Raw genomic sequence first — 25,923 nt, 5'->3', positions numbered from 1 at the left:
GGAGAAAAAGTGGGATGAGGCAGAGAGAGGACCGGCGAGTTGGGAGGAGAGGCACGGGCGAGTGGGGAGAGAGCGCAGGGCGATGGGTGGGAGAGAGGCCCGGGCGAGTGGGAGAGAGGCCCGGGCGAGTGGGAGAGAGGCCCGGGCGAGTGGGAGAGAGGCCCGGGCGAGTGGGAGAGAGGCCCGGGCGAGTGGGAGAGAGGCCCGGGCGAGTGGGAGAGAGGCCCGGGGGAGTGGGAAAGAGGCCAACAGCGTCTTTTGAATAACGGGGGGAGGAGGGAGAGGTGGGGGGGGGGGGGGGGGGGGGGGGGTGACGTCACTCACAGCGCGAGCAAGACAGCAGGCATGCAGATCCATTGTGACGTCATCAGCAAAAGACAGTCATTATTATTTCAAAGTTTTGTCTGATTTTTGAACATTTGCAGTAATAACTCGAGAAATAAAGCATGGAATTTTCAGATACGGCAATTTCAGACGCCACGGAAAAAATATCTACCGGAATATGTAAAAATCTTATCGTTGCCGCGTAGATTTTTCGAGAAGATGTGATTATATACGAACAAACACACACACATACACACACACACACACACACACACACACAAAGATCAGAGTTTTATAAGTATAGAGATTGGAGGAAAATTAGACCATTTGGCCCATCAAGTCTACTCCACCATTCATTCATGGCTGATCTATCTTTCCTTCTCAACCCCATTCAAAGGTTTCAATGATCAGGCAGGTTTAGGCGGACTGAGCGGAGGTGTTCGGCGAAACAATCGTCGAGCCTGCGCTTGGTCTCGTCTATGTACAGGAATTGATACCTGGAACAGCGGATACAGTAGATGAGGTACTGTAATGAGGCCTAAACCTACCTGATCTCCCGGTTGCTCAGAACATCAACTACCCCTCCAATTCCCAATCTGACCTTTCTGTCCTGAGCCTCCTCCATAGTGAGAGTGAGGCCCAGTGCAAATTGGAGGAACAGCACCTCATATTTCGCTTGAGCAGCTTACACCCCAGCAGTATGAACATTGACTTCTCTAACTTCAAGTAGCCTTTGCTTTCCCTCTCTCTCCATCCCCTCCCCTTTCCAGTTCTCCCACCAGTCTTACTGCCTCTGACCACATTTTATCTCTGTCCCACCCACTCCCCTGACATCAGTCTGAAGAAGGGTCTCATTCCTTCTCTCCAGAGATGCTGCCTGTCCTGCTGAGACTTCAGCATTTTGTATCTACCTACACATTTGTTTGTTCTGCTTGGATTTTCCATTAACTGATCACAAACGTTAATGATCCTGCCTCCCCAGAAATGCCAGCCTAAATTAGAGAATGCTTTTGAGCTTGGAGCTTGGAGCTTGGAGCTTTCATTCAGCCTAAACTTCTGCCATTCAACAGTCCAGGTGCACAAAACATTTCACAGGCATCTGATTCCCCACCAATGGAGACTTTCCAGTAACATAAGTCTCAGGAGATTTCAAGCTCCAAAGGGATTCAATGATGGACCAATTTCAACTACCTAGTTACAAATATTGATTTTCAATAATTGGCATGCATCTCAACCCAGTGACCTGTTGGTAAATGGGTTTGAAAAACCAAACCAATATTTTCACGCAGATCAATACAAACGATGACATTGTAATCATGGAAACAATCGCAACAATCCCATGTTATTTCCGTACATGTATGAAACAGTTCCTCAGATGTGATAGCTAATTAATATTTCATGTTTGTTCTGATTGTAATATAGGCATCAACATCTAAAGGATGGTTGCAATATCAATAGCATACATTTCTAGATATACTTCAAGGTACTCGGATGTAATAACAGAACCCAAAATATTACTTCATTACCTTTTCATCAGTCATCTTACCTGAGCAGCTGCAAAATATAAACAAGAGTACAACATTGTTAATATAGTGAAATTCCAATTAAAAAATGACAGCATTATTAAATATTACATTATGGCAATAAGAAACAGATGTATCAGAATGTGTACCAAAATTGTCTGCAGTTTAGAAATACTCTCCAGAAATAAGCTGTTAATCATATTAAAAGTTTTAAAAATGACTGAATTTGATAGTCAGCACATTACAATCATCTTAATAAAAGCAGGCAATAATGCAAACTAGAGGAAAGTCTGGAAAAAAAATCCAAGCATGTTTCTGTTATGTTTCTACCCATGCCCTGAATTCATCTTCCTTCCCCATCAGAAATGTTCCAATAAATGAAGGTAGTTTAGGCTATCAGACCTTCCTCACTCGCTGTCCTGCATCTGCCTGTCCTACCGACTGAATTTAAAGAGAAAGCACATCATGGGTGGGATTGGTGGTATGGTTCAAACCAGAGGTATTTGCAGGTTGACTGTAGGTGTGGAGACCACGGGTGAGAGCCAGGAAACTGATATTTTGGCACAGTTCTGGACGAGATCAAAGAGATCCTCCACCCACAGTGGGAAAACTACCGAAGCAGGCACGTGGTAGTGAAATCATGAAATAAATTGCATTTGAAGTGAATCGGAGAAAGTACGTTTCCAATACACAGACGCAATATTGCAATAAAGATTATTTCCATTCTCGTCTGATCAATATCAACCAATGACACCCTCCACTGCCAAACTTACAGATCATAACACAGTACCCTCCATAATGTTTGGGACAAAGACCCATCATTTATTTATTTGCCTCTGTACTCCACAACTTGAGATTTGTAATAGAAAAAAATCACTTGTAGTTAAAGTGCACGTTGCCAGATTGTTTGGGACAGAGCAATGGCATGTAAATGAAAGTAGCCATGTTTAGTATTTTGTTGCATATCCTTTGCATGCAATGACTGCTTGAAGTTAGCGATTCCGAGCTTTCTTATACCACTCGGGATCGTTTGACTTGGACACAGTCCTGGCCTTCACAGTTCATCCATGGTTTCCATTTGGGGAACACTCGGATTGTCTTCTTCGGCAAACAGTCCTCTATGAACTCGCTGATGAAGTCACACGCCATTAGCATACTAATTCAGGTTGGTCGCTAATTTTCTTAATATGGACCAGTGGCTCAGAGGCACAGTGGATCATCATGGAATGAATGATACCCACCTGCTTTGCTGATATCAAGCATTGACCATCAATGTTTTCTGCATATAGTTTCACGCACACAATTGAACGCTCCCTGTACCACTGGAAATTCCTGAGATTTATAAGAATTCACACTCATGCGATCAATTGGCAGGTGCTCATTTCCATGTATGATGAATCTAGTCTTAGACATAGACATAGATGCAGGAGGAGGCCATTCAGTCCTTCGAACCAGCACCGCCATTCATTGTGATCTTGGCTGATCGGCCTCAATCAATAACCCGTGCCTGCCTTCTCCCCATATCCCTTGATTCCACTAGCCCCTAGAGCTCTATCTAACTCTCTCTTAAATCCATCCAGTGATTTGGCCTCTACTGCCCTCTGTGGCAGGGAATTCCACAAATTCACTACTCTCTGGGTGAAAAAGTTTTTTCTCACCTCAGTCTTAAATGGCCTCCCCTTTACCCTAACTCTATGAACTCTGAAGTGTTTGCTCACTGTCTAATACACACATGTTCTGCATTTTGAAACATATTGTTGATGAAGTACCCAGCAGCAACTCAGAGGTGCGAGAGAAATTTCTACCCCGCATCACCTTCATGCCTGTTTTGTGTCTGAGTGAGCAGATCCTTTGAGAAGCAAAGTTGTTTTACATTGTGTGTCACTGCATTGCATATAGCAAAGCTGCAACCAGAAGATTCTCAGTGGATACGATCTCTTGCTTAGCAGCAGCATAAAAAGAAAGAATGAGCAGGAAAAGTTTTAGTGAATGATAATCTCTCCATGGTAGAATGCTTCACTGAGTTTATTTCCCTCTCCCAATATACTCATACTCTGCACTAGTTACTGTATCTTCTAACATCATCTAATTGCCTTCATATTGTTCAGATTAATATGCTACACCCAAACTGCAAAAATGAACACTGACACCAAATGCAAAGTAACAAAATATCTCAGAAATATTATTTGGGTGGAATGATTTCCAAGCTCCGTGCATAGGTCTGAGTGGTTGGAAATGTGTTACTTTATACTGTGAGCATGGTACAGACTTGCCCAGTCCATCTATCACTTTCTAATATGTATTAATCAGTTTTCTTTGGAAACCGAGACTTCATGTTAGATTTATCAGCAACAGAGAAATGATGTTATCTTCATGAGGACCATGAATGATATTAATGAGGTATGTGAGAAAAGTGCACACAGTACACTCCAATTCCCATGTATTCAATTATTCATGTTTTTCTGGGAAGATAACTTTCAGGATGTGTTAAGGGCCTGTCCCACGAGCATGCGACTCCATGCGGCAAGCGCGACCTAAAGGGCCTGTCCCACGAGCATGCGATTGCATGCGGCAAGCGCGACCAAACCAGAAGCGGGGGCCGCGCGGAGGTCGAGTGAGTGACATGAAGTTCGAGCGAAGTCAGCGGGAAGTTCGCGCGTGACGTACGGCGTCGAGGCGTTGCGTACGGCGTCGAGGCGACTGCGGGCCGGCAGGCCATTGCCGCGCGGAATTTTTGAACACGGTCAGTATTTCGGAGCCCCGTGCGATGTCGGGACCAGCTCCGCACAACTCCATACGGCTCCGGCGATCGAAGTGGGACCGGCCCCGCGAGGCCGTACGGCTCAAGCGACCACGTTAGGTTGCGCTTGCCGCATGGAGTCGCATGCTCATGCGACAGGCCCTTTAGGTCACGCTTGCCGCATGGAGTCGCATGCTCGTGGGACAGACCCTTAAGTAATTTTAAAAAAACAGTAAATAAAATGTTTTGTAAAGATAGCAATATCACCTTCTGAAAGAGGTTCCTTTCCTAAGCCTCCAAGCATTATAGTATTAATATTCCAAGAACCAACGACAAATTCTTCTTTTATGGAGTGCATATATGCATGTTCCTGTTCTTCTTTCCTATTCACGGATAATAAATGGTAAGATTAGATCTTTATTGATTGGAAAAACAAAATATAATTTGAACTAGAATTTAAAAAAAATAATTTCTAGCTAAGTTTACTCTTTCAGTTCGAATTCTCGAGCAACAAGTTCTCTTCTTTCCTCTTCATTCTCATCCTCACTCTCGTAGAAATGATAAAGAACTCCCAAGTAGTCAGATCCCTGCGGACGCAAAAGCAAGAGTGAAAGCTCTGACCAATTCCTGAATTCCAGAATCTTAGCTGTGCCATATTTTACAAAAATGGAAAGTTCTTAAAATGCTCAGCCGGTCAAACATCACCTATGCAGACAAAACAAAGTTGATGATTTGGTATCTGTGACCCAATAGTGGAACAATAATAACTTTGATTTATATAGTTCTTTTAACAAAGTATGCCAAGGTGCTACAATTAAATATTACAAACTAATTTGGGGTTATTAAGATACATGACCAAAAGATTGAATAGAAATGGGCTTTAAGGAGCATATTCACAATGGAAAGAGAGGAGGACAGTAAGTGGTGGTGAGATGTGAAATTCCAGTTTAGAGCTTCGACAGCTACTGGCACAACTGCCAAATGTGGAGCAATTGAACGTAGAACTAATCATCAGAACAAAATCAGATGAGCACAAGTGTGTCTGTGGATTGTACGGCTGGAGACAGGGAGGTTCAGATCATGGAGTATTTTAAAGACAAAAGTGAGAATTTTAAATGAAAGCTGCTTCTTAATGAGGAGTCGTCATACCTCAGCAGTCTCTGGGTAATAAGAGAATGGGAATTGGTACAATTTGGACATTACTCATATTCAGAGTAGAATGAGGCAGACTGACCAGTGAATTTAGTATTGTCAACTCTAGAGGTAACAACTAATGCTACAGGTGAAGGACATATTAAATCAGTAGAGAGTATGCAGTAACACAAGCACAATTATGCAGATGCTGAAATATCAGCAATAGAAAATGTTGGAAATAATTAGCTTGTTCAGCAGCCCCTGTGAAAAGAGAGTTTCTGTATCAACAAAATGACCATATAACACATTTTATTAAAATGCAGGGGCAAAGAAAATGGGAAGGAGAAGGATGAACAGAAGGAAGGAAGTTAGATTCAGTGCAGTGTTTCCACTTTGAAGGAAATTACCCGAAATTCGGGAAATTCGGGTTGTCTTTGGATAATTTTAGGGAAATTGAATAATTTCGGGAAATTTCCGCATCTGGCCCGTGAAGGGATGTAAAGGTGATACACCCAGCACCAGCACTGCCAGTTTGGCGCTCAAAGGTTTAAACAGAGCGCTGTCATTAACGCGTGGGAATTTAAACGAGCTGTGGGCTGCAGCGCTATGGGTTCTAAATATAACGCTACTGGCTACAGCACTATGTGCTTTAAACATAGTGCTATGGCCACAACGCTATGGGTCACAGACTGTTCTGGAAAATTCCCATATAACAATGAGTCTTTGGAATTCTCTTTCTCATTGGAAGTTGAGCCTATGATTATTTTTCAGGCGGTGGTAGAATTTTGGATACGCCTAGTGGTGAAAAGTTACCAGTGGGCATTGGGATTGCGGTTACATTGGGATTGGCCTTGACCTTACAGAACGGTGGGTGGGCTCAAGGGGCCAAGAGGGAGAGAGAGAGAGGGAGAGGGGGAGAGTGGGAGAGCAGAGACTGAGACACATGAGAGCAGGCTGAAAAAAACGAAGACAACGAAAGCTGTTGGAGGCAATGAAACGCTGTACAGGTGAGTAACAGAAGCAGGCAGATGCAGTGTAGTTACATAGATCTGTTTTGCCTTGTTCTTCTTTGTGTTGTTAACGTGTGCCCGCGAAAAAAAAACATAACGACAAATAGCCCGCAGGAAGCATTTTTGGAAATACCATCAAATTCCATGAAATTTGGGATTCTATTTAAGGAAAAAAAATTGAGGTATTGAAGCACTGATGCAGTGAATGGCCTTGCATTTCCTACTGATCCATGTTTATTGTCTTCATTTGTGACTTTGCTGCACTTTCTGATCTTACATTCTATCCTTCTTTGCCTTTCTTTTTCATTCCTTTCTGCACCTCCCTCCTTTTCTGCCTCTGCATTTATTATTTTCTCAAATCTTCAGTCTGAAATGCCACATGTTTCTTTCTCCACATTTGCTGCATGAACACTGATTATTTTCATCATTTTCAGGTGTTACTTTAGATTTCCAACATCTAGAATGTTCTGCTTTTTTAACAGTTATATTTCATTTATATTTTGCTATTTTATTTGCCTCTTCCTTGAGATTCCATGCCTGTGGGTTGGCAATGGAATGGGGGGGACAGAGGGGGAATTTATTTGGCTATGTGTTTGAACACGATGCTCCAGGAACACTACGAATTAGCTGGGGATGGTGAGTAAACAGGTATCTTTTCAGTTTCTGATTTTCCAATATCTTGATGGTTCGCAAAGTATGAAATCAGTTTCTAAAATGATGCTCCAGCAATTCTTGGGCTCCTAAATAATTCCTTTCATTCCTAAATAAAATCAATTACAGTAAACCTTTGTTATAATGGACCATCGGGGGAGGGGGGGGGGGAGGGGGGGGGGGGGGGGAGGGGGAGAGGGTGGGGGGGGGGAGGGGGAGGGGGGGGGGGGGGGGGTGGGGGGTGCCTGTTATTGCCCGCTATAACCGAGTAATGGGTTATCATTGTATGTAGCAGAAACAAAGAACTGCAGATGCTGGTTAATGCACAAAAGGACACAAAGTGCTGGAGTAACTCAACGGGTCAGGCACCATCTCTGAACAACATGGTTGGTGATGTTTTGCACCAGGAATCTTCTTCAGACTGAATTAATCTGCTGAATCACTCAAGAATTTTGTATCATTTTGCATTAAAACTGGGCACCTTTGCCGCTGGTCTGCACCAGCGAGCCCTTCTGCACCAGCTGCTGCACAGTCCGATTGACGTGGTTGTTGTTGTGGCTCACGTTGTGGCCCCTGGCAGGCAGCGTTTTCTTCAGGCCACCAACAGAAGCGATCAGTCACCGTGGGGTTCCCGCCCCTCTCACCAGCTGCTTCTTCCTGTCGACCCCAAACTAAACAGTGTGGCGGTGGAGTCAACAATGTGGATGCGTATCCGTGCAGCTAACGGTAAAGAGAGTGTAGGAAAGGTCATGTTTAAACTAACAGGGCAGGGGGATGGGACTCAATGCAATGAGACAGAGGGCTATAAAAGGAGGACAGAAGCACAAGGTAGAAGGGAGATAAGAAAACTAACCTGAAAGCTTTGTGCCTTAAAGCGAGGAGCATTTGAAACAAGGTGGATGAATTGAATGCGCAGTTAGTAGTGATATAGTTGGAATTACAGAGACATGGCTCCAGAGTGACCAAGGCTGGGAGCTAAGCATGCAAGGGTATTCGATATAAGGGGGGATCTTATAGAAACGTACAAAATTCTTAAGGGGTTGGACAGGCTAGATGCAGGAAGATTGTTCCCGATGTTGGGGAAGTCCAGGACAACGGGTCACAGTTTAAGGATAAGGGGGAAATCTTTTAGGACTGAGATGAGAAAAACATTTTTCACACAGAGAGTGGTGAATCTCTGGAACTCTCTGCCACAGAAGGTAGTTGATGCCAGTTCATTGGCTATATTTAAGAGGGAGTTAGATGTGGTCCTTGTGGCTAAAGGGATCAGGGGGTATGGAGAGAAGGCAGGTACAGGATACTGAGTTGGATGATCAGCCATGATCATATTGAATGGCGTTGCAGGCTCGAAGGGCCGAATGGCCTACTCCTGCACCTATTTTCTATGTTTCTATATTTAGGAAGGATAGACAGAAAGGGAGAGGAGGTAAGGTGGCATTGCTGGTTAAAAGGGAGATTAATGCAATGACAAGGAGAGACATTAGCTTGGATGCTGTAGAATCGGTATTGGTAGAACTGAGAAATAGCCAAGGCAGAAAATACTTGTTGGAGTTGTATACAGACCACCAGACAGCAGTAGGAAGGTTGGAGATAGCATCAAGCAGGAAATTAGGGATGTGTGTAGCAAAGGTATAGCGGTTATCATGGGTGACTTTAATCTACATATAGATTGAGCCAACCAAATTGGTAACAGTGCTGAGGAGGATTTCCTGGAATGTACACGGGATGGGTTTTTAAACGAATATATAGAGGAACCGACTAGAGGGCAGGCCATCCTAGACTGGGTATTGTGTAGTGAGGAAGGATTAGTTAGCGATCTTGTTGTGCAAGGCCCCTTGGGCAACAGTGACCATAATATGGTGGAATTCTGCATTAGGATGCAGGGTACCACAGTTAATTCAGAGACTATGAACTTGAATAAAAGAGACTTTGAAGGTATGAGACAGGAATTGGCTAGGATAGACTGGCAAATTATACTTAAAGGGTTGACAGTGGAGATTCAATTGCAAAAATTTAAAGACCGCATGGATGAACTCCATAAATTGTTCATCCCTGTCTGGCAAAAAATAACAAAAAACTGGGAAGGCGGCTCAACCGTGGCAGATGAAGGAAGTCAAGGATAGTGTTAAATCCAAGGAAGAAGCAAATAAATTGGCCAGAAGACGCAGCAAACCAGAGGACTGGGTGAAATTTACAACTCAGAGGAGGACAAAGGGATTAATTAAGAGGGGCGGAAAGGAGCATGAAATAAAGCTTGCGGGGAATATAAAAACTGACTGTAAAGGTTTCTTTAGGTATGTAAAAAGGAAAAGATTAGTGAAGACAAATGCAGGTCCCTTACAATCAGAGACAGGTGAATTTATAATGGGAAACAAGGAAATGGCAGGACAGTTAAACAAGTACTTTGGTTCTGTTTCATTAAGGAAAACACAAACAATCTCCCGGAAATACTAGGGGACCAAGGATCTAGTGGGAGGGAGGAACCGAAGGGAATCCACATTATTCAGAAAATTAGTCAGGGAGGAACTGAAGGGAATCCACATTAGTCAGAAAATTACTGAAGGCAAACAAATCCCCAGCGCCTGATGGTCTGCATCCTAGAATACTCAAGGAGGTAGCCTTGGAAATCGTGGATGCATTGGTGATCATTTTCCAATGTTCTCTCGACTCTGGATCAGTTCTTGTGGACTGGAGGGTAGCCAATGTAACTCCACTTTTTAAGAAAAGAGGGAGATAGAAAACAGCGAATTATAGACCACTTAGCCATACATCGGTTGTGGGGAAGATGCTGGAGTCGATTATTCAAGATGTTATAGCAGCGCATTTGGAAAGCAGTGTACAGAATCGGTCAAAGTCAGCATTGATTTATGAAGCGGCAATCACGCTTGACTAATCTTTTGGAATTTTTTGAGGATGTAACAAGTAGAATGGATAACGGAGATCCAGTGAATGTTGTGTATCTAGACTTTCAAAAAGCCTTTGACAAGGAACCACACAAGAGATTAGTGTGCAAAATTAGAGCACATGGTATTGGAGGTAAGGTATTGATATGGATAGAGAGCTGGTTGGCAGACAGGAAGCAAAGAGTAGGAATTAACGGGTCCTTTTCAGAATGGCAGGAAGTGACTAGTGTCGTCCCGAAAGGCTGGGACCCCAGTTGTTTTCAATATATATTAACGATTTAGATGAGGGAATTAAATGTAACATCTCCAAGTTTGCGGATGACACAAAGCTGGGTGGCAGTGTGAGCTGCGATGTGGATGCTATGAGGCCGCAGGGTGAATTGGATAGCTTGGGTGAGTGGGCAGAAACATGACAGATGCAGTATAATGTGGATAAATGTGAGTTATCCACTTTGGTGGCAAGAACAGGAAGGCAGATTATTATCTGAATGGTGTCATATTAGGAGAAGGGGTGGTGCAACGAGACCTGGATGTGCTTGTACATCAGTCACTGAAAGTAAGCATGCAGGTACAGCAGGCAGTGAAGCAGATTCATGGCATATTGGCCTTCATTATGAGAGGATTTGAGTTTAGGAGCAAGGAGGTCCTACTGGAGTAGTAAGACCGCACCTGGAGTATCATGTGCAATTTTGGTCTCCTATTTTGAGGAAGGACATTATTGCTATTGAGGGAGTGCAGCGTAGGATCACCAGGTTAATTCCAGGGATGGCGGGACTGACGTATGATGAAAGAATGGGTCGACTGGGCTTGTATTTGCTGGAATTTAGAAGGATGAGAGGAGATCTTTTGAGACATAAAATACTTAGAGGATCGGACAGGGTAGATGCAGGAAAACATTTCCTGATGTTAACGTCCAGAACCAGGGGTCACAGTTTAAGATTAAGGGGTAGGCCATTTAGGACCGAGATGAGGAAAACCTTTTTCACCCAGAGAGTTGTGAATCTGTGGAATTCTCTGCCACAGAAGGCAGTGGAGGCCAATTCACTGGATGTTATCAAGAGAGAGTTCAATTTTAGGGCAAAGGGAATCAAAGGATATGGGGTGAAAAGCTAGAACGGGGTACTGATTTTGGATGATCAGTCATGATCATATTGAATGGTGCTAGCTCGAAGGGCCGAATGGCCTAGTCCTGCTCCTATTTTCGATGTTTCTACGTCACTTTTTCCGCTCCTCCCTCCACTGTCTCCTCCTCCTCCTGTTGCTTTGCCACTCTCTCCTCCACTGTCAGCACCACCTCCTCCTTCTTCTCTCCCACAGTCGCCAACATCTCCCAAGGTGCAGTATGTCGGCAACTCCAGGGGAGTATGAGAAGGTGGCAGCAGTAGAGGGTGAGGGGGAGCGGGCAAAGGAAATTAATTGCCTTCTCCTGAAGAATTAAAAGATGCTGCACAAATTGTCCTGCATCTTTCTTCAGTAATATGTCCCATAGGGATGAATAAATAAATATAATCTAGGAAAATTATTCTGAACAGGACTATTACTGAAAGCAAACACCTGGCATTAGTTTACCTTTTGCCTAATTCTCATTGGGTAGATGAATAAGTGCCATGCATACCATCTTTGCTGTAATGCTGCATATAAAGATGAAATGCCAATGTCATTCATTATATCTATTCAACTTAAATAGCAATACTGAAATGTTGGGAGTGCTTGGAAACAGAGCAAAAATGATCTATGAAAACATTCAATGCTTCATTAAGGACTTCTGACAACTCTATCAGCATTCCAGCAACACACCTCCTCAAGGACATATTCTAGATAATCATCTATATTTGTTTTTGAATCCTGTTTTGAAATATCATTTTGGAATCGATGCTTTGATTCAAATTTTACTTCTTCACTTTCTTTTTTCATCGCTATATATCTGCAAAACATTGAAAATCATATTCAAGTACGATTTTTCTCAAATGTGACTGCATTTTTAGGCTATAATTTATTAACACATTAAATTTTTGTTCGCATCATCTCTGGATTTTACGCTAATCACTTTCAACTTCGTCTGAGAGGGGATATGGGGAGAAGGCAGGAACGGGGTACTGATTGGGGATGATCAGCCATGATCACATTGAATGGCGGTGCTGGCTCGAAGGGCCAAATGGCCTACTCCTGCACCTATTGTCTATTGTCCCTCATCCTTGACCCCCCACACGACAATTTCTCTCTAGTTACCCTATTTAAATCAGTCATAGTTTGAATCTCCTCCCAAATTTCTCTTTTTAAGAAAACCAGACTACCTCATCTCACCTGGTAGTAGAAATGGCTCACTCCTGTAGCTATTTTGGTAAATGGTCTATGGATCTCTATAAGGCATCCATATCCTTAGTAAATTTTATACCAACTCAAGCTTGTAAGGACAACTGTACAAAGTCTACATATAAGTTTTTAATGTTATAAGGAACAGTAAAATTAGGCCATTCGACCCATCAAGTGTACTCCGCCATTCAATCATGGCTGATCTATCTCTCCCTCCTAAACCCATTCTCATGCCTTCTCCCCATAACCTCTGAGTCCTGTGCTAATCAAGAATCTATCTATCTCTGCCTTAAAAATATCCACTGACTTGGCCTCTACAGCCTTCTGTGGCAAAGAATTTCACAGATTCGCCACCCTCTAACTAAATAAATTTCTCCTCATCTCATGGAGTCATGGAGTCATAGATTAATACAGTGTGGAAACAGGTTCTTCGGCCCAACTCACCCATACCGGCCAACAATGTCCCAGTTACCCTAGTCCCACTTGCCTGCGCTTGGTCCATAACCATCCAAACTTGTCCGATCCATGTACCTGTCCAACTGTTTCTTAAACGATGGGATGGTCCCAGCCTCAACTATCTCCTCTGGCAGCTTGTTCCATACACCCACCACCCTCTGTGTGAAAAAGTTACCCCTTGGATTCCTATTAAATCTTTTCCCCTTCACGTTGAACCTATGTCCTATGGTCTTCGATTTCCTTACTCTGGGTAAAAGACTGTGCATCTACCCGATCTTTTCCTCTCATGATTTTGTATACCTCCACAAGATCTCCCCTCATCCTCCTATGCCCCATGGAATAGAGACCCAGCCTGCTCAACCTCTCCCTATAACTCACACCCTCTAGTCCTGGTAACATCCTCGTAAAAATCCTTCCTAAATGAACATCCTTTAATTCTGAGGCTATGACCTCTAGTTCTAGACTCTCCCACTAATGGAAACATCCACATCCACTCTATCCAAGCCTTTCACTATTCTGTATGTTTCAATGAGGTCCCGCCTCATTCTTCTAAACTCCAGCGAGTACAGGCCCAGTGCTGACAAATGTTCATTATAGGTTAACCTACTCAATCCTGGGATCATTCTTGTAAACCACCTCGGGACCCTCTCCAGAGCCAGCACATCATTCCTCAGATATGGTGCCCAAAATTGTTCACAATATTTCAAAATGGCTTGACCAGCACCTTATAAAGCATCAACATTACATCCCTGTTTTTGTATACAAGCCCTCTTGAAATAAATGCTAGCATTGAGTTTGCTTTCTTTATTACCGATTCGATCTGCAGATTAACTTTTTGGGAATCCCGTACCAGCATCCCCAAGTCCTTTTGCACTTCCAATTTCTGGATTCTCACCCCTTAAGAATATTCATTTGAAATTATTCTTTTGTCCAACAACCTTACAATCAAGAACACAACAGTGGGCCAGAATTTGCTGCAAGGAATGGGTCAATAGCACTTGCAACTGACATGCTTGGGTGTTTTGGACCCAGTAATGGTGTTCATCAGGTAGAGTCCTCAGGTGCACTAGGTTTGTTCTGCACTATTGCACTGCACCTGATGTTTAACACGAGAGCACGGATGGAAAAACATGCTAGCAACGCCAAGCTTGCAAATTTGGGAATTGCATGTTCACACGAACATTCTGAACTTATTGACAGTTCTGGGGGATAAATGTTGACAAGTTTCTTTGCAACTTCAGGTCCATTCATTAAATCATTCCCATGCCAGTCTTCAAAGCCAACCCATGGCTTACCTTTGGGTTCCAAAATTCGATTCCAATAATTTCAGATCAGGGTTAATAACACGTTGCCTTAACCGCAGAGACAAAGTATCAGATGGAAAACATCCAGTAAGATCCACACTCATTGCTGGTGGAGCTATTATTAGATCCTAACAAAAAAGAGTTCGAACAGTTAGAACATTATGTATTTTTTACCTGAATCCATTTTTTAAACTTCAAACTTCAAAACAGTTGACTTCTTACAAAACAAGCATTAAGCCATATTTACAAACTACTGAGACTAAAAATGGCTCCTGAGAGATTCTACCTTTCAACCAATATTCTAAGATACAACCTTGTGGTATAATGGAGCCCGAGACAAATTTCCATGTGGTTTGTAGCTGGCTGCTTGAGAAATACTCCTTTCTTCTGCACCAATGTCTCTCTTCCTCTTCCTCTACTTCTAATTCACGTCTATTTTAGTTTAGCGATCCCCGCACACTAATACTATCCTACACACACTAGGGACAATTTCCAACTATACCAAGCCAATTAACCCGCAAAACTGTACGTCTTTGGAATGTGGGAGGAAACCGGAGCCCCCGAAAAAAACCCACACAGGTCACGGGGGAAAATGTACAAACGGATAACAGATGACGAATAAATTTGACATTCACTTTGGCTTTGAACTCCGTGCAGACAGCACCCGCAATCAGGATTGAAATCGGTCTCTGGCGCTCGAAGACAGCAACGCTACCGCTGCACCACCATAATTATGGAGACAAGGTGATAGAAAGGTCTGATCTGATTTATTTCTTGTTAATCAAAGAAATGAAGCCAAGGAATGAATTGTGATAACGTGGAACAGAGGTGGCAGAACGATACCAGACTGCGGAGTGGAACACTGGGAAGGGAAACAGACAGAGCAGGAGAGCAGGATATAGCGGCAGTGATCAGCAGATTGAAGAAGTGGTGACTGACTCGTTTAATGTATTGAGCAATCACATTTCCCTCCTAACCCCATTCTCTTGTCTGCTCTCCATAACCTCTGACACCTATACTAATCAGAAATCTTGCTATCTCTGCCTTAAAAATATCCACTGACTTGACCTCCACAGCCTTCCGTGGCAAAGAATTCCATGATTCATCACCCTCTGACTAAAGAAATGTCTCCTCATCTTCCTAAAAGATGCCCCTTTAATTCTCAGGCTACGGCCTCTTGTCCTAAACTCTCCCGCCAATGGAAACATCCTCTTCACATCCACACTATTCAAGCCTTTCACTATACTGTATATTTCAATGAGGTCACCCCTCACTCTTCTAAACTCCAGCAAGTACAGGCCCAGTGCCGACAAACGCTCTTCATGGGTCAACCTACTCATAATCTAGCTCATTCCCAAAACTTTAAATATGCAATCACCTCAGTACCAATTTCTACAAATGTTTAGGGTTGAAATGAACTGAGACCTTAACCAGTGTGCAGGTTGTAAATGAAACTAATATAAACTAGTCTGAGACAAGTATTATTCAGCCATGAGATTAAATACCTAGGCCATGTACCTGGTTGTGTCCTGGGAGTAGAGTTGGATTCATGGGAGGTGGGCTTGGAGGGGAGGATGCTCCTCAAACTGCAGAGCATCTTGAACAATACAGCTCACCCCCTCCATGATACACTGGTCAACCTGAGGAGCACCTTCAGCAACAGATGTTCCACCAAGATGCAGCACAGAACGCCACAGGAGATCCCTTTTCCATGTGGCTATCAAACTGTACAAGTATGCCACCTTCTGTCATGGGGTAGACTGACTCTCCCTCCTCCTCACCCCAATCTTTGCACATCCCAAATCCTGGTCTTCCCACTTTAATGTCACTTTAATTTAATGTTTCATGTATTTTGTTGTATTTTATGACTGTTGGCAGATCAATTTCCCTCCTGGCATAAATAAAGTTCTATCGTATCGTATCATAAATGCCGCATTATGTGCACTACAAAAGGTGACTCGCAACACAAAATTAGAATCTATTAACAGAAACATTGATGCGTTTACAGATAATTTCACAGAAGTCAACAAACACAACAAAATGATGCTTATGAATACTCAATAAGTAATTGTTATATTCCGGACGGCAGAATGAAGAACAAGACTTACACACTTGTTGCCTGGATCACGAGAGAGAGATTTTTTACCAAGCATTCCCCGCTTCTATTGAACACCAACTCATTAACATACACATGAATATGTATGAATACATTACACTACTCCTTTTTTAAAGTATTAAATCTAAGTACTCGGTTACAATTTTTGTTGTTGTGATACTTGATTTAAACCAGTATTGTTTATCCTATATTTATGAAATTTTAAATGATAAACATAATATATTTTGCATATCTACACATTTGCGTTTTACTTGGCAGTGAGTTACTTAACTTATAAACCTAACCTGATTACTGGTTTACGGATCCTGCCTGATCATCTAACAGTACAGGTGTAACAGGTTTAGGTGTTGACACAACTGTAGGCTTGTTTGGCTCTGTTTTAGTACCATGACTTTGATTAGAGGAATCAGTTTCTTTGTCTGTACCAAAGATCCTATAGCGGAGCTCTGCTATAAGATCTTTGGTCTGTACTAACTGAACTTTGTGTTTCAATCACAGTGGACTCTTCCAACTCACTTTCAGATAAAAATTCAGGGATTAGGACTGCAGTTTTTGGTTTATCTTTGACTGGAATCATTTGATCAACATGAACACTTTTGATCCTATCTCCAACTTCAATAGACAACAGACATTAGGTGCAGAAGTAGGCCATTTAGCCCTTCGAGCCAGTACCACCATTCAATGTGATCATGGCTGATCATCACCAATCAGTAACCCGTTCCTGCCTTCTCCCTATATCCCCTGACTCCGCTATCTTTAAGAGCCCTATCTAACTCTCTCTTGAAAGCATCCAGAGAACCTGCCTCCACCGCACTCTGAGGCAGAGAATTCCATAGACTCACCACTCTCTATGAGAAAAAGTGTTTCCTCGTCTCCGTTCTAAATGGCCTACTCCTTATTCTCAAACTGTGGCCCCTGGTTCTGGACTTCCCCAACATCGGGAACATGATTCCTGCCTCTAGTGTGTCCAAGCCCTTAACAATCTTATATGTTTCAACGAGATACCCTCTCATCCTTCTAAACTCCAGAGTGTACAAGCCCAGCTGCTCCATTCTCTCAGCAAATGACAACGCATCTGCAACAGCTTCTGTACTCAACCTTGTAGTAAATACCTTGTAGTCATACTGGGACAGCAGAAGTGCCCAGCGCTGCATCCTTGATGCCGCCGTGGAAGGTATAGCTAACTTGAGACCAAGTATCACTAAGTAGTGGCTTGTGATCAGTCACTAGGGTGAATAGTCTGCCGAGAAGAAACTGATGGAATTTCTTGATTCTGAACACAATGCTGAGTGCTTCCTTTTCTATCTGTGTATAATTGCGCTCACTCGGTGATAGGGTGCGGGATGCAAAAGCAATAGGCTTTTCCTGTCGATCATTCATTACGTGGCAGATCACTGCATCTACATCATAACTTGAAGCATCACAAGTTTCATCTCGCATGTCATTTCATAATGAACAAGGAGTTGTCACTCGTCAAGTTTTCCTTGCAGATATCACATGCACGTTGCTGTTCCTTTCCCCACATCCATTTCACATCTTTTTTATAGCAGATGATGTGGAACTTGCTCGAGGATTTCCAGATGTTCTACCATGCCCTCTGTGAATATCAGTAGGTCATCCTGGTTGCACACATAATGCGGAATGCCTTGTAACATTTTGTCCATGACAGACTGGAAGATTTTCGGGAGGATTTCACACCATAGAGCAGCTTTGTATATGAATACAAGCCTTTATGTGTGTTGATAGCCAAATACCGCTGACTTTCCTTGTCGACATTGAATTGGGAGTAGGTGTGAGATAAAACTAGTTTAGTGAAGACTCTTGCTCCGCTAAATTCTGCGTACAGATCCATTTAGAATGACTATCTACAAGTACCAGAAAGTGATAATTACCCTTTTCACAAAAATCTACATTAACTCTCTGAAAAGGTCCACATGGCCATGACCAGTAGATTGGTGTAGATTAACAATATTAATCCATGCCTATATAATCTCCACTACACATATTATGTATGTCACACATTCCATCACATAATCCAGTCTGGGTTTTGAGCATCATGATTACTATACTTTTGTCAGCCTGTCGTTATGCCACGGCAGTTATTATGTGAGCTTGTGTGATGAGCACAGCTGCGTGTAACATTCTCTCTTTATGATCTTAATAAAATGCTTATGGTTCACTCCAGACTTTGTAATGGATCAATTACAAACATGGTGTCAGAGTGTTTGAACCACTTTGCCCGGGTTTATTTTAGTTTATTTTTTTGTGCCACAGATTCTGTTTCTTGCCATGGCTGGGTCCTTTCGCAAGCCCGATCCTTTGGTATTTGATGGCAACCTCGGGGAGCATTGGCGCATCTTTAAGGTAAAATTTGGAGTTTTCATTCGTGCAGCCAACTTTAATGCAACCAAGGTAAAAAACTCCATTCTCCTCTTTGTGGTTGGTACCGAAGCCACCCTGCGGACACAGGACTTCCATTACGCCCCAGAGCAACATGATGAGGGGGGCCTTGTCGTGGCCCGGGCCGAGTCTATTGATGACCCCGAGTGCCTCCTCCGAAAGTTCCGGCAGTAGTGCCAATTGCACACCAACTTGATTATGGAGCACCACAGATTATTTTCTCGCAGCCAAAAGGAGGACGAGACAGTCAAATCTTACATTGGTGCCCTGAAGAACATCGCTGGCAGATGTCAATTTGGCGGCCTACGTGACAATCTAAATCGTGGCAGACTCGTGTATGGCATCCTGAATGACAAGGTGAGAAATGAACTGCTCCGGGATGAGAAGCTCACCCTAGAAAAGGCTGAACATGCCTGTCGGGTTGCAGAACTAACTGATACCCATACCACATTCCTGGGGCCGGGACCCCATTCTGCCTACAATGTTCATGTATTCTACGGTTCTCCGCGCCAGTCACCGGCTGTGCCAGGGAGGGTTGCCGACAACATAATTCATAACTGCAATAATTGTGGCACCTCACACACGAGAATTTGTGACAAATGCACCGCTTTCGGGAAGACCTGCCATTATTACAAGAAAAAGAACCACTTCATTCCGTGCTGACGCGCTCGTGGGAATAGAGTTTAGCCACAACAATCTCTCCATACCCTTGATCCCACACTTTCCCCATAAAGCCCTAGTGAGCATTTTGGCACCAGCTGGGCCATCATCGCCTGAGCTGCAGGAAGGCAGCCATAACATACATTCCTTAACAGATTTGTGCAAACACAAGGATCCCATGACAGCGCTCCGTATCAACAATGCCAAGGTTGTTGCGAAGATAGATACTGGGGCTCACTGCAATGTCCTTTCCTTATCTCACTTCAAAAATGTTCACAACAAAGAATATATCAGGAAAACCAATGCCAAGCTGTACCCATACGGTGGAGGTGAAGTTCAGCCAGTTGGAGAACTGGAGATGCAATACCACTACAGTCCCTGCTTTCGCCCACAACGCCAACAAGACCGGTACCTTCTCCTGCTCAATCTCCAGTGAAGGAAGAAGACGGATACTACCGTACACATGCAGGACATGTTTGCAAGCTGAATCCAAAAATTGGAAAATTCACCGGCTATGTCTGAACTGTGTACGACGTGCTTTGTTTTACGCACTAGCACGATGAATAAGAAAAGTGTACTCACCCCATATTGGTGTTTTACAATATATTCCACCAAGTGTTTTTTTTTTTTTAATTATGCATGCTTCTTTAGGAGGAAGGATGTAGATTAACCATATTAATCCATGCCTATATAATCTCCACCACATATTATGCATGTCACACATTCCATCACATAATCCAGTCCGGGTTTTGGGCGTCAGGAGTACTGTACTTTTGTCAACCTGTCGTTCTGACACGGCAGTTAGTACCTAAGCTGATGTGATGAACACAGCTGTTCTCTCTTTATGATCGTAATAAAATAGATGGTTCACTCCAGACTTTCTAATGGATCACTTACAAACAGTTGATAATGGATATTGTTCGTCGTCAATGGCATGGTTGAATGTGACTTTGCAGTCACCGCATAGTCGAACAGTTTTGTCGACCTTGGGTACGGCAACAATTGCCGTTACCCAGTTAGTCTGATCTGTCTTCACGAATACTCCATTCAGCTCCAGCCTGTCGAGTTCATCTTCCTCTTGTTGCTTTAGTGCATTTGGTACAGGTCTTGGTCGGCAATACACAGATTTCACATCTTGCTTAAGTTGAATGTGTGCAGAGTACCCTGTTATTCCCATGTAATTGTTGGCAAAATATCTGCATGTTTGCTTATGACTTTTTCAAGACGTGATTTAGACAAATCGATGCTGAAAATGTTCTTCCAGTCTAACTCTATTCTACTCAGCCAATCCTTTCCAAGGAGGGTTGGTTTATTTCTGTAGCTGGCCACTATGATGGGCAGTTACTGACTGACCATTATACTGAATTTTACAGTTCATTTGTCTGCATGTCTCCAAAACTTCGCCTGAGTAGGTTGTCAGCTTGGCCTTACTCTCAAACAATGGTGTCTGTGGGAACTTTGTTTCGTACAGGTCTTTGCTCATGACCGAACAATCTGCTGCCGTATCAATACACATATCGATTAACTGTTTATTAATCAACAGTTTAGTTTGAAAGTCCTTGGCTTGGCTGGTTGTCGGCTTATCGATGTTGGTTGCATAATTGCTGTACAACCCAAGTTCATTTACATCTCGTTCATCTCCAAGTTGTGAATTACTTTCTGGTGTTGTCACTTGTTTCCCGCAGGTTGTTGGTTTCCTGTTTTAAGCTTGGCCCAACATGCTAAGGCGATATAGCCTTTCTTCTGGCAGTTATAGCACTTGGCCATTTTGAACTGACAAAATTGGGATGAGTGATTACCGTTGCAACGATAACTGGCTGAACTCGGCTCCCTGGTTTTGGTTTGGCGCCTCTTGGTTTGGCCATAGCCATGCCTTGTGACTGTAAACAGCCACTGCAGTCTGTGGTGCACAAAACTCGTGAACTCATCTCCATTGTAGTAGCAATCTTGCATGCTTTCTCGAATGTAAGATCTGGAGTGCTCATGAGTTTGGACTGAATTCGTTAATCCACTAGACCACAAACAATCTGTCACGTAGTGCGTGTCCAAATTTTTCAAGGCAACTATGTCTCATTCTGCTTCTGGTTTCTAGTGCCAAATTTATAGCTTTCTGCAATTTCCAGAGGCTTTGGGTTGAAGTCCTCCAACTTCTTCATAATATCATTGAATGGCACATCTTTTGCCTTTATGGGCGCAAGGAGATTCACGAGTGTGCCGTATACTTCAGGACCGATCTCCGTGTCCAGTATCGCTTTCATGCGTTCACAAACGGCCTTATTTGTTTCAGTCACTACCTCTCCTTCACCGCTAATCTCCATTATGTTGTTTACCGTGAAAAACATGTTCGCTCTCTCCATATAGGAGCTGAACGGCTCTCTACTCTTGTCGAAAGTGCGAAGGTTTCCGATGTAGCCCGTGACCGCCGCCATCGTGTTGTTCTCTTTTTTTTTTTTATGTCCGTTCAAAAACCCAGATTTCCTGTCTGTTCTGGTGTAGCAAATCACATAAAACTTAGCTGTACAAAGGCTATACAGCTTGAGGAACTCGACAAAAAAATAACTCAGTCTACAATCCTATACAATCCCAAGGACACCATCTTGCCAGGTAGACACAACAGAGAGATAACAGCTGTGCAAATCGTCAAGAGTTTGTCAAGCTGTTTTAAACTACAGTCCCCTGCATAAAAGGATCTGTGGCCTTTTGTGTCCAGTTCGCAAACAACTGTGACACAGCTCCGTATTTGCCATTTAAAATGTTAAACAATACTGAATGTTGCAAAACAATCCTGCACTGTATTTAAAGGATGAGTTCACAAACTCTATCCCATCCTCGTCGCCAATTTTGTTATATTGTGGACGGAAGAATGAAGAACATGACTTACACACTGGTTGCCTGGATCACGAGAGAGAGATTTATTACCCAGCATTCCCTGCTTATATTGAACAGCAACTCATTAACATACACATTAATATATATGAATATATTACAGTAATCTATTCTAAACTAATCAAAAAATCCCAAATGTTAGCAATTTTTAAATGGGGTTAAAACAGAAATTGGACAGTGACATTTTGTATCTCATTCTGGATGTCTCCAGTACATTTTTATCCTTAGAAAGGGATAGGCTAGGGATTTGCTTATCATCAGTTTTGAGGGGAAAAAAACTTCAGCCTCTGGAACAAACATCATAGCAAGCTAATTCGTTATCAAATTGCCAACTAGGCAGTATTAGACCTGTACATTTCCTGTCAAATTGTAACTGGTAACACAAGATTCTTTTCTGTACAATTACTTATTACGTTTTACTAATTTATGCATGAAAAAAAGGAACAAACTTCATTTCTTTAACAAGAGCTTTGTATTGCAGTATGTGTATCTGTATAAAACTGCAAAAGTTTGAGAAAGCAACTTTAATAAATTAGTAAATATGAAGTTGCCTTTCAGTTTTATTTTCTTAGAAACTTCATTTTTTTAAACTATTTGAAAATGTTTCCATATATAAGAAATAATGCTTCTTACATCATCAAATAACAGGTGATTACTTGGAATCGTTTCCATAAGGTGCTCGAAAATCTCGTGTAACTCTTCTTCAAAGGATAGGTTTTTATCCATTGTTTGTATCATTTCCTGGTCAACCTTTAACCAAATTACAAGAAATATAATTGTGTTAATTAACTCATTTTTACTATTCCTTCAGCTTTAAACACAAAAGTCAAGTTATGTTAATAGGGGACAATGCACTGACTTTCAATTTTGTTGAGTTGGAAGGTAAAAATGTTTGTAACAGTTCAAGTGATGCTACAACAGTATGGAAACTTTATTGGCTGAAATTATAAAGTAAAATGGTTGTAAAACTATTTTAATATCGTAAATTTATCTTAACATAACACATGTGCATGCAATGCCAATGAGCATTCATGCCTCTGAAATAGAAAGTCCTGGATTGATAATAGTGTGTATAGGTGTACTGTGCTATCAAATATACTGTCTTTCATGAAATATTTTAATCCAAAGAACCTTCTAACTATGACTGGATGTGAAAAAGCAGAGAAACTCTTCCCATGTCCCTGTTAATAGTCATCTCTGCACCAACACACCAAAATTATTTGTTCGTTATCATGTTGCCATTTGTGGGAATTTGGAGTGGGCAAATTGGACAATACATATTTTCTCTACAACAATGACTAAAGTTCAAAAATGGTTAATTGGTGATAAAGTACTTTGGACGCAGGTATTGTAAACAAATGCAACTATTTATTCACGAAATAGGAAATTATTTTAAGCCATAGACTAGATGCTATTGGAGCAGGAGATCTGACATCAACGACCATTGGTTAGACTCGCATCTTTAACCTTCAGCTCAAAAATCATTAGCAACAGGTCGGACCTTGGTGCTTAATAGGAACAAGAGCAAATCCCCTCAAACAATATGATTTAAGAAATGAAAAAGTAACATAGGTACATTGAGGAAGATGGCGAATTAGAGTCAAGTCAGCAAAGGTGGAAGAAACAAAGAGAGGGAAATAAATATTGGTATTGGAAAGGGAAAAATAATGTTGAAACAGCATGTTTCAAGTCTCTCCATAATTTGAAGGAACAAGATTTAAGAGCTTCAACTATTCATTTGGATCTGGCAGCTTGATTAACTTTGCATTTACAATCATCACAGTAAGGCAGTTCTGCTGGTCAATTCTAGAAATGAACTCTGTAGGAAACAGCATGCAATTATTGTGCAAATCCAGCAAGCTCTCAAAAATATTAAGGATGCCCAGGACAAATTATTATTTGTGCATACAGTAGAGCAGTGTAAACGCAGCAGCACATCATGGAAGAAAAACACAAAAGCTGGAAGAACTCAGCAGTATATGTGAAAAGAAAACGTTGTCGATGTTTGAAGTTGAAGACCCTTCATCAGAACTGAGGTCATACTTCTCCTTCCACAGATACTGCTTGATTGATTGAGTTCTTCCAGCATTTTCTGTTTTTCCTTCAAATTTCAGCATCTGCAATATTGTGCATTTTCCAGCACATTGTGGTAATTTACATCTCACACTAATCTCTTCAATCGATAAAAATTGTGAAATAATTTGGCCATTAATGATGTCATGAATTGTTACCACATTAATATTTGTTCCCAGGAAGATCACGCCATGCTTTGGATAAAACCAACAATATTCTGACTATATTACAATACCTCTTCCTCTTGGAGGTCATGTACAGCTGGGTATATTTCAAGGGAGACACAGTCAAAATATTGTCTGTCTGAAACTCGAACATCAGCTGTTCGTGCCATCAACTGTCGGGACAATTTGACGCAGACTGTAGCTGGCTGTGCATGTTCTGGCTTCTTTGGTTGAAATCTATGCTTTAGCTCTTTTTCCTCTTCTTCCTCAAGTTCCTAAAAAAACATTATTTATGTACATTTTTGAGATGCAAATCAGTCTTAGAAAATTACAAAACACACAGTTCAGTTTTGTTTAGCGTTTGTTCACTCTAATTTGATCCATGTTATTTATGCATATGTTTTAGTTAAGAAGTGCAAATATTTCCTGGGCAACCAACAAACAGCTGATGAACAAAGTATTAGAAAGCTTGATGCAGGATAATTTATTGGAAATATAAACACAGAATATTAAAACCTTTCTCAGTTTAAACCTTGATTTTGAAATATTTGAAACAGCACTTTGATGACTGAGAATCCATCTATAAAGATGCCTGATTAAAAAAACTCTGCTTTGCAGTTATTTTGCACATGGTTTGATTTGATTTTGTTGGCAGACAATTGAAAATTGTATAAACCACAATAATTATTTGATGCCAACATCTTTAAAAGTGGATAAGGTACAAGGACTGCATAATGAAGAGTTAAATTTAATTTATTGTACTTAGGGTGTGCTGGCGAAAAGGGCTTCTCTCAATGATGATGGTTATTAATTCAGCGGACCAGAACACTTTAATCATTCAATATCAAGGTGAAACGCACAAAGCTAGGTAAAACCCTCTACATTCCATGCCAACCTACTGCATCTCATCCCTGATATACTACTATTATATCATTGACTCCTTCCCGAGAAACATAGCCCAGAAAAACATGCTAGTTGTCTTATTAGAAACATAATTGTAGGAGGCAAAATGCTCATCTTTAATTCACTGCACCACTCAGTGTCCATTACGCCAGTCGTGCACCACTCAGTGTCCATTACGCCAGTCGTGCACCACTCAGTGTCCATTACGCCAGTCGTGCACCACTCAGTGTCCATTACGCCAGTCGTGCACCACTCAGTGTCCATTACGCCAGTCGTGCACCACTCAGTGTCCATTACGCCAGTCGTGCAATTAACTCATTTTGACAATAAGTAAAAAATTGACACAAAATGTCATGCAATGTG

At 42.0% G+C, this 25,923-nt stretch overlaps 1 protein-coding gene across 3 annotated transcripts in view; it reads right to left on the bottom strand.

Annotated features, from left to right (window-relative positions):
* ccdc87 (coiled-coil domain containing 87) overlaps positions 1-25,923 on the bottom strand; it is a 49,796-nt gene that overhangs the window by 7,635 nt on the left and 16,238 nt on the right. For all 3 annotated transcript variants that reach the window (XM_033039678.1, XM_033039677.1, XM_033039681.1), the window contains 7 exons: positions 24,729-24,932; positions 23,054-23,170; positions 14,350-14,486; positions 12,083-12,209; positions 5,074-5,174; positions 4,855-4,970; positions 1,871-1,878 (listed from right to left, as the gene is read on the bottom strand). In XM_033039678.1, the coding sequence (XP_032895569.1) occupies positions 1,871-1,878; positions 4,855-4,970; positions 5,074-5,174; positions 12,083-12,209; positions 14,350-14,486; positions 23,054-23,170; positions 24,729-24,932 (810 nt within the window). The remainder of the gene's footprint in view (positions 1-1,870; positions 1,879-4,854; positions 4,971-5,073; positions 5,175-12,082; positions 12,210-14,349; positions 14,487-23,053; positions 23,171-24,728; positions 24,933-25,923) is intronic.

This window comes from Amblyraja radiata, chromosome 21 (assembly GCF_010909765.2).
Source record: "Amblyraja radiata isolate CabotCenter1 chromosome 21, sAmbRad1.1.pri, whole genome shotgun sequence".
Taxonomy (NCBI): Eukaryota; Metazoa; Chordata; class Chondrichthyes; order Rajiformes; family Rajidae; genus Amblyraja; species Amblyraja radiata.
This window is presented reverse-complemented; position numbering and strand designations above follow the sequence as displayed.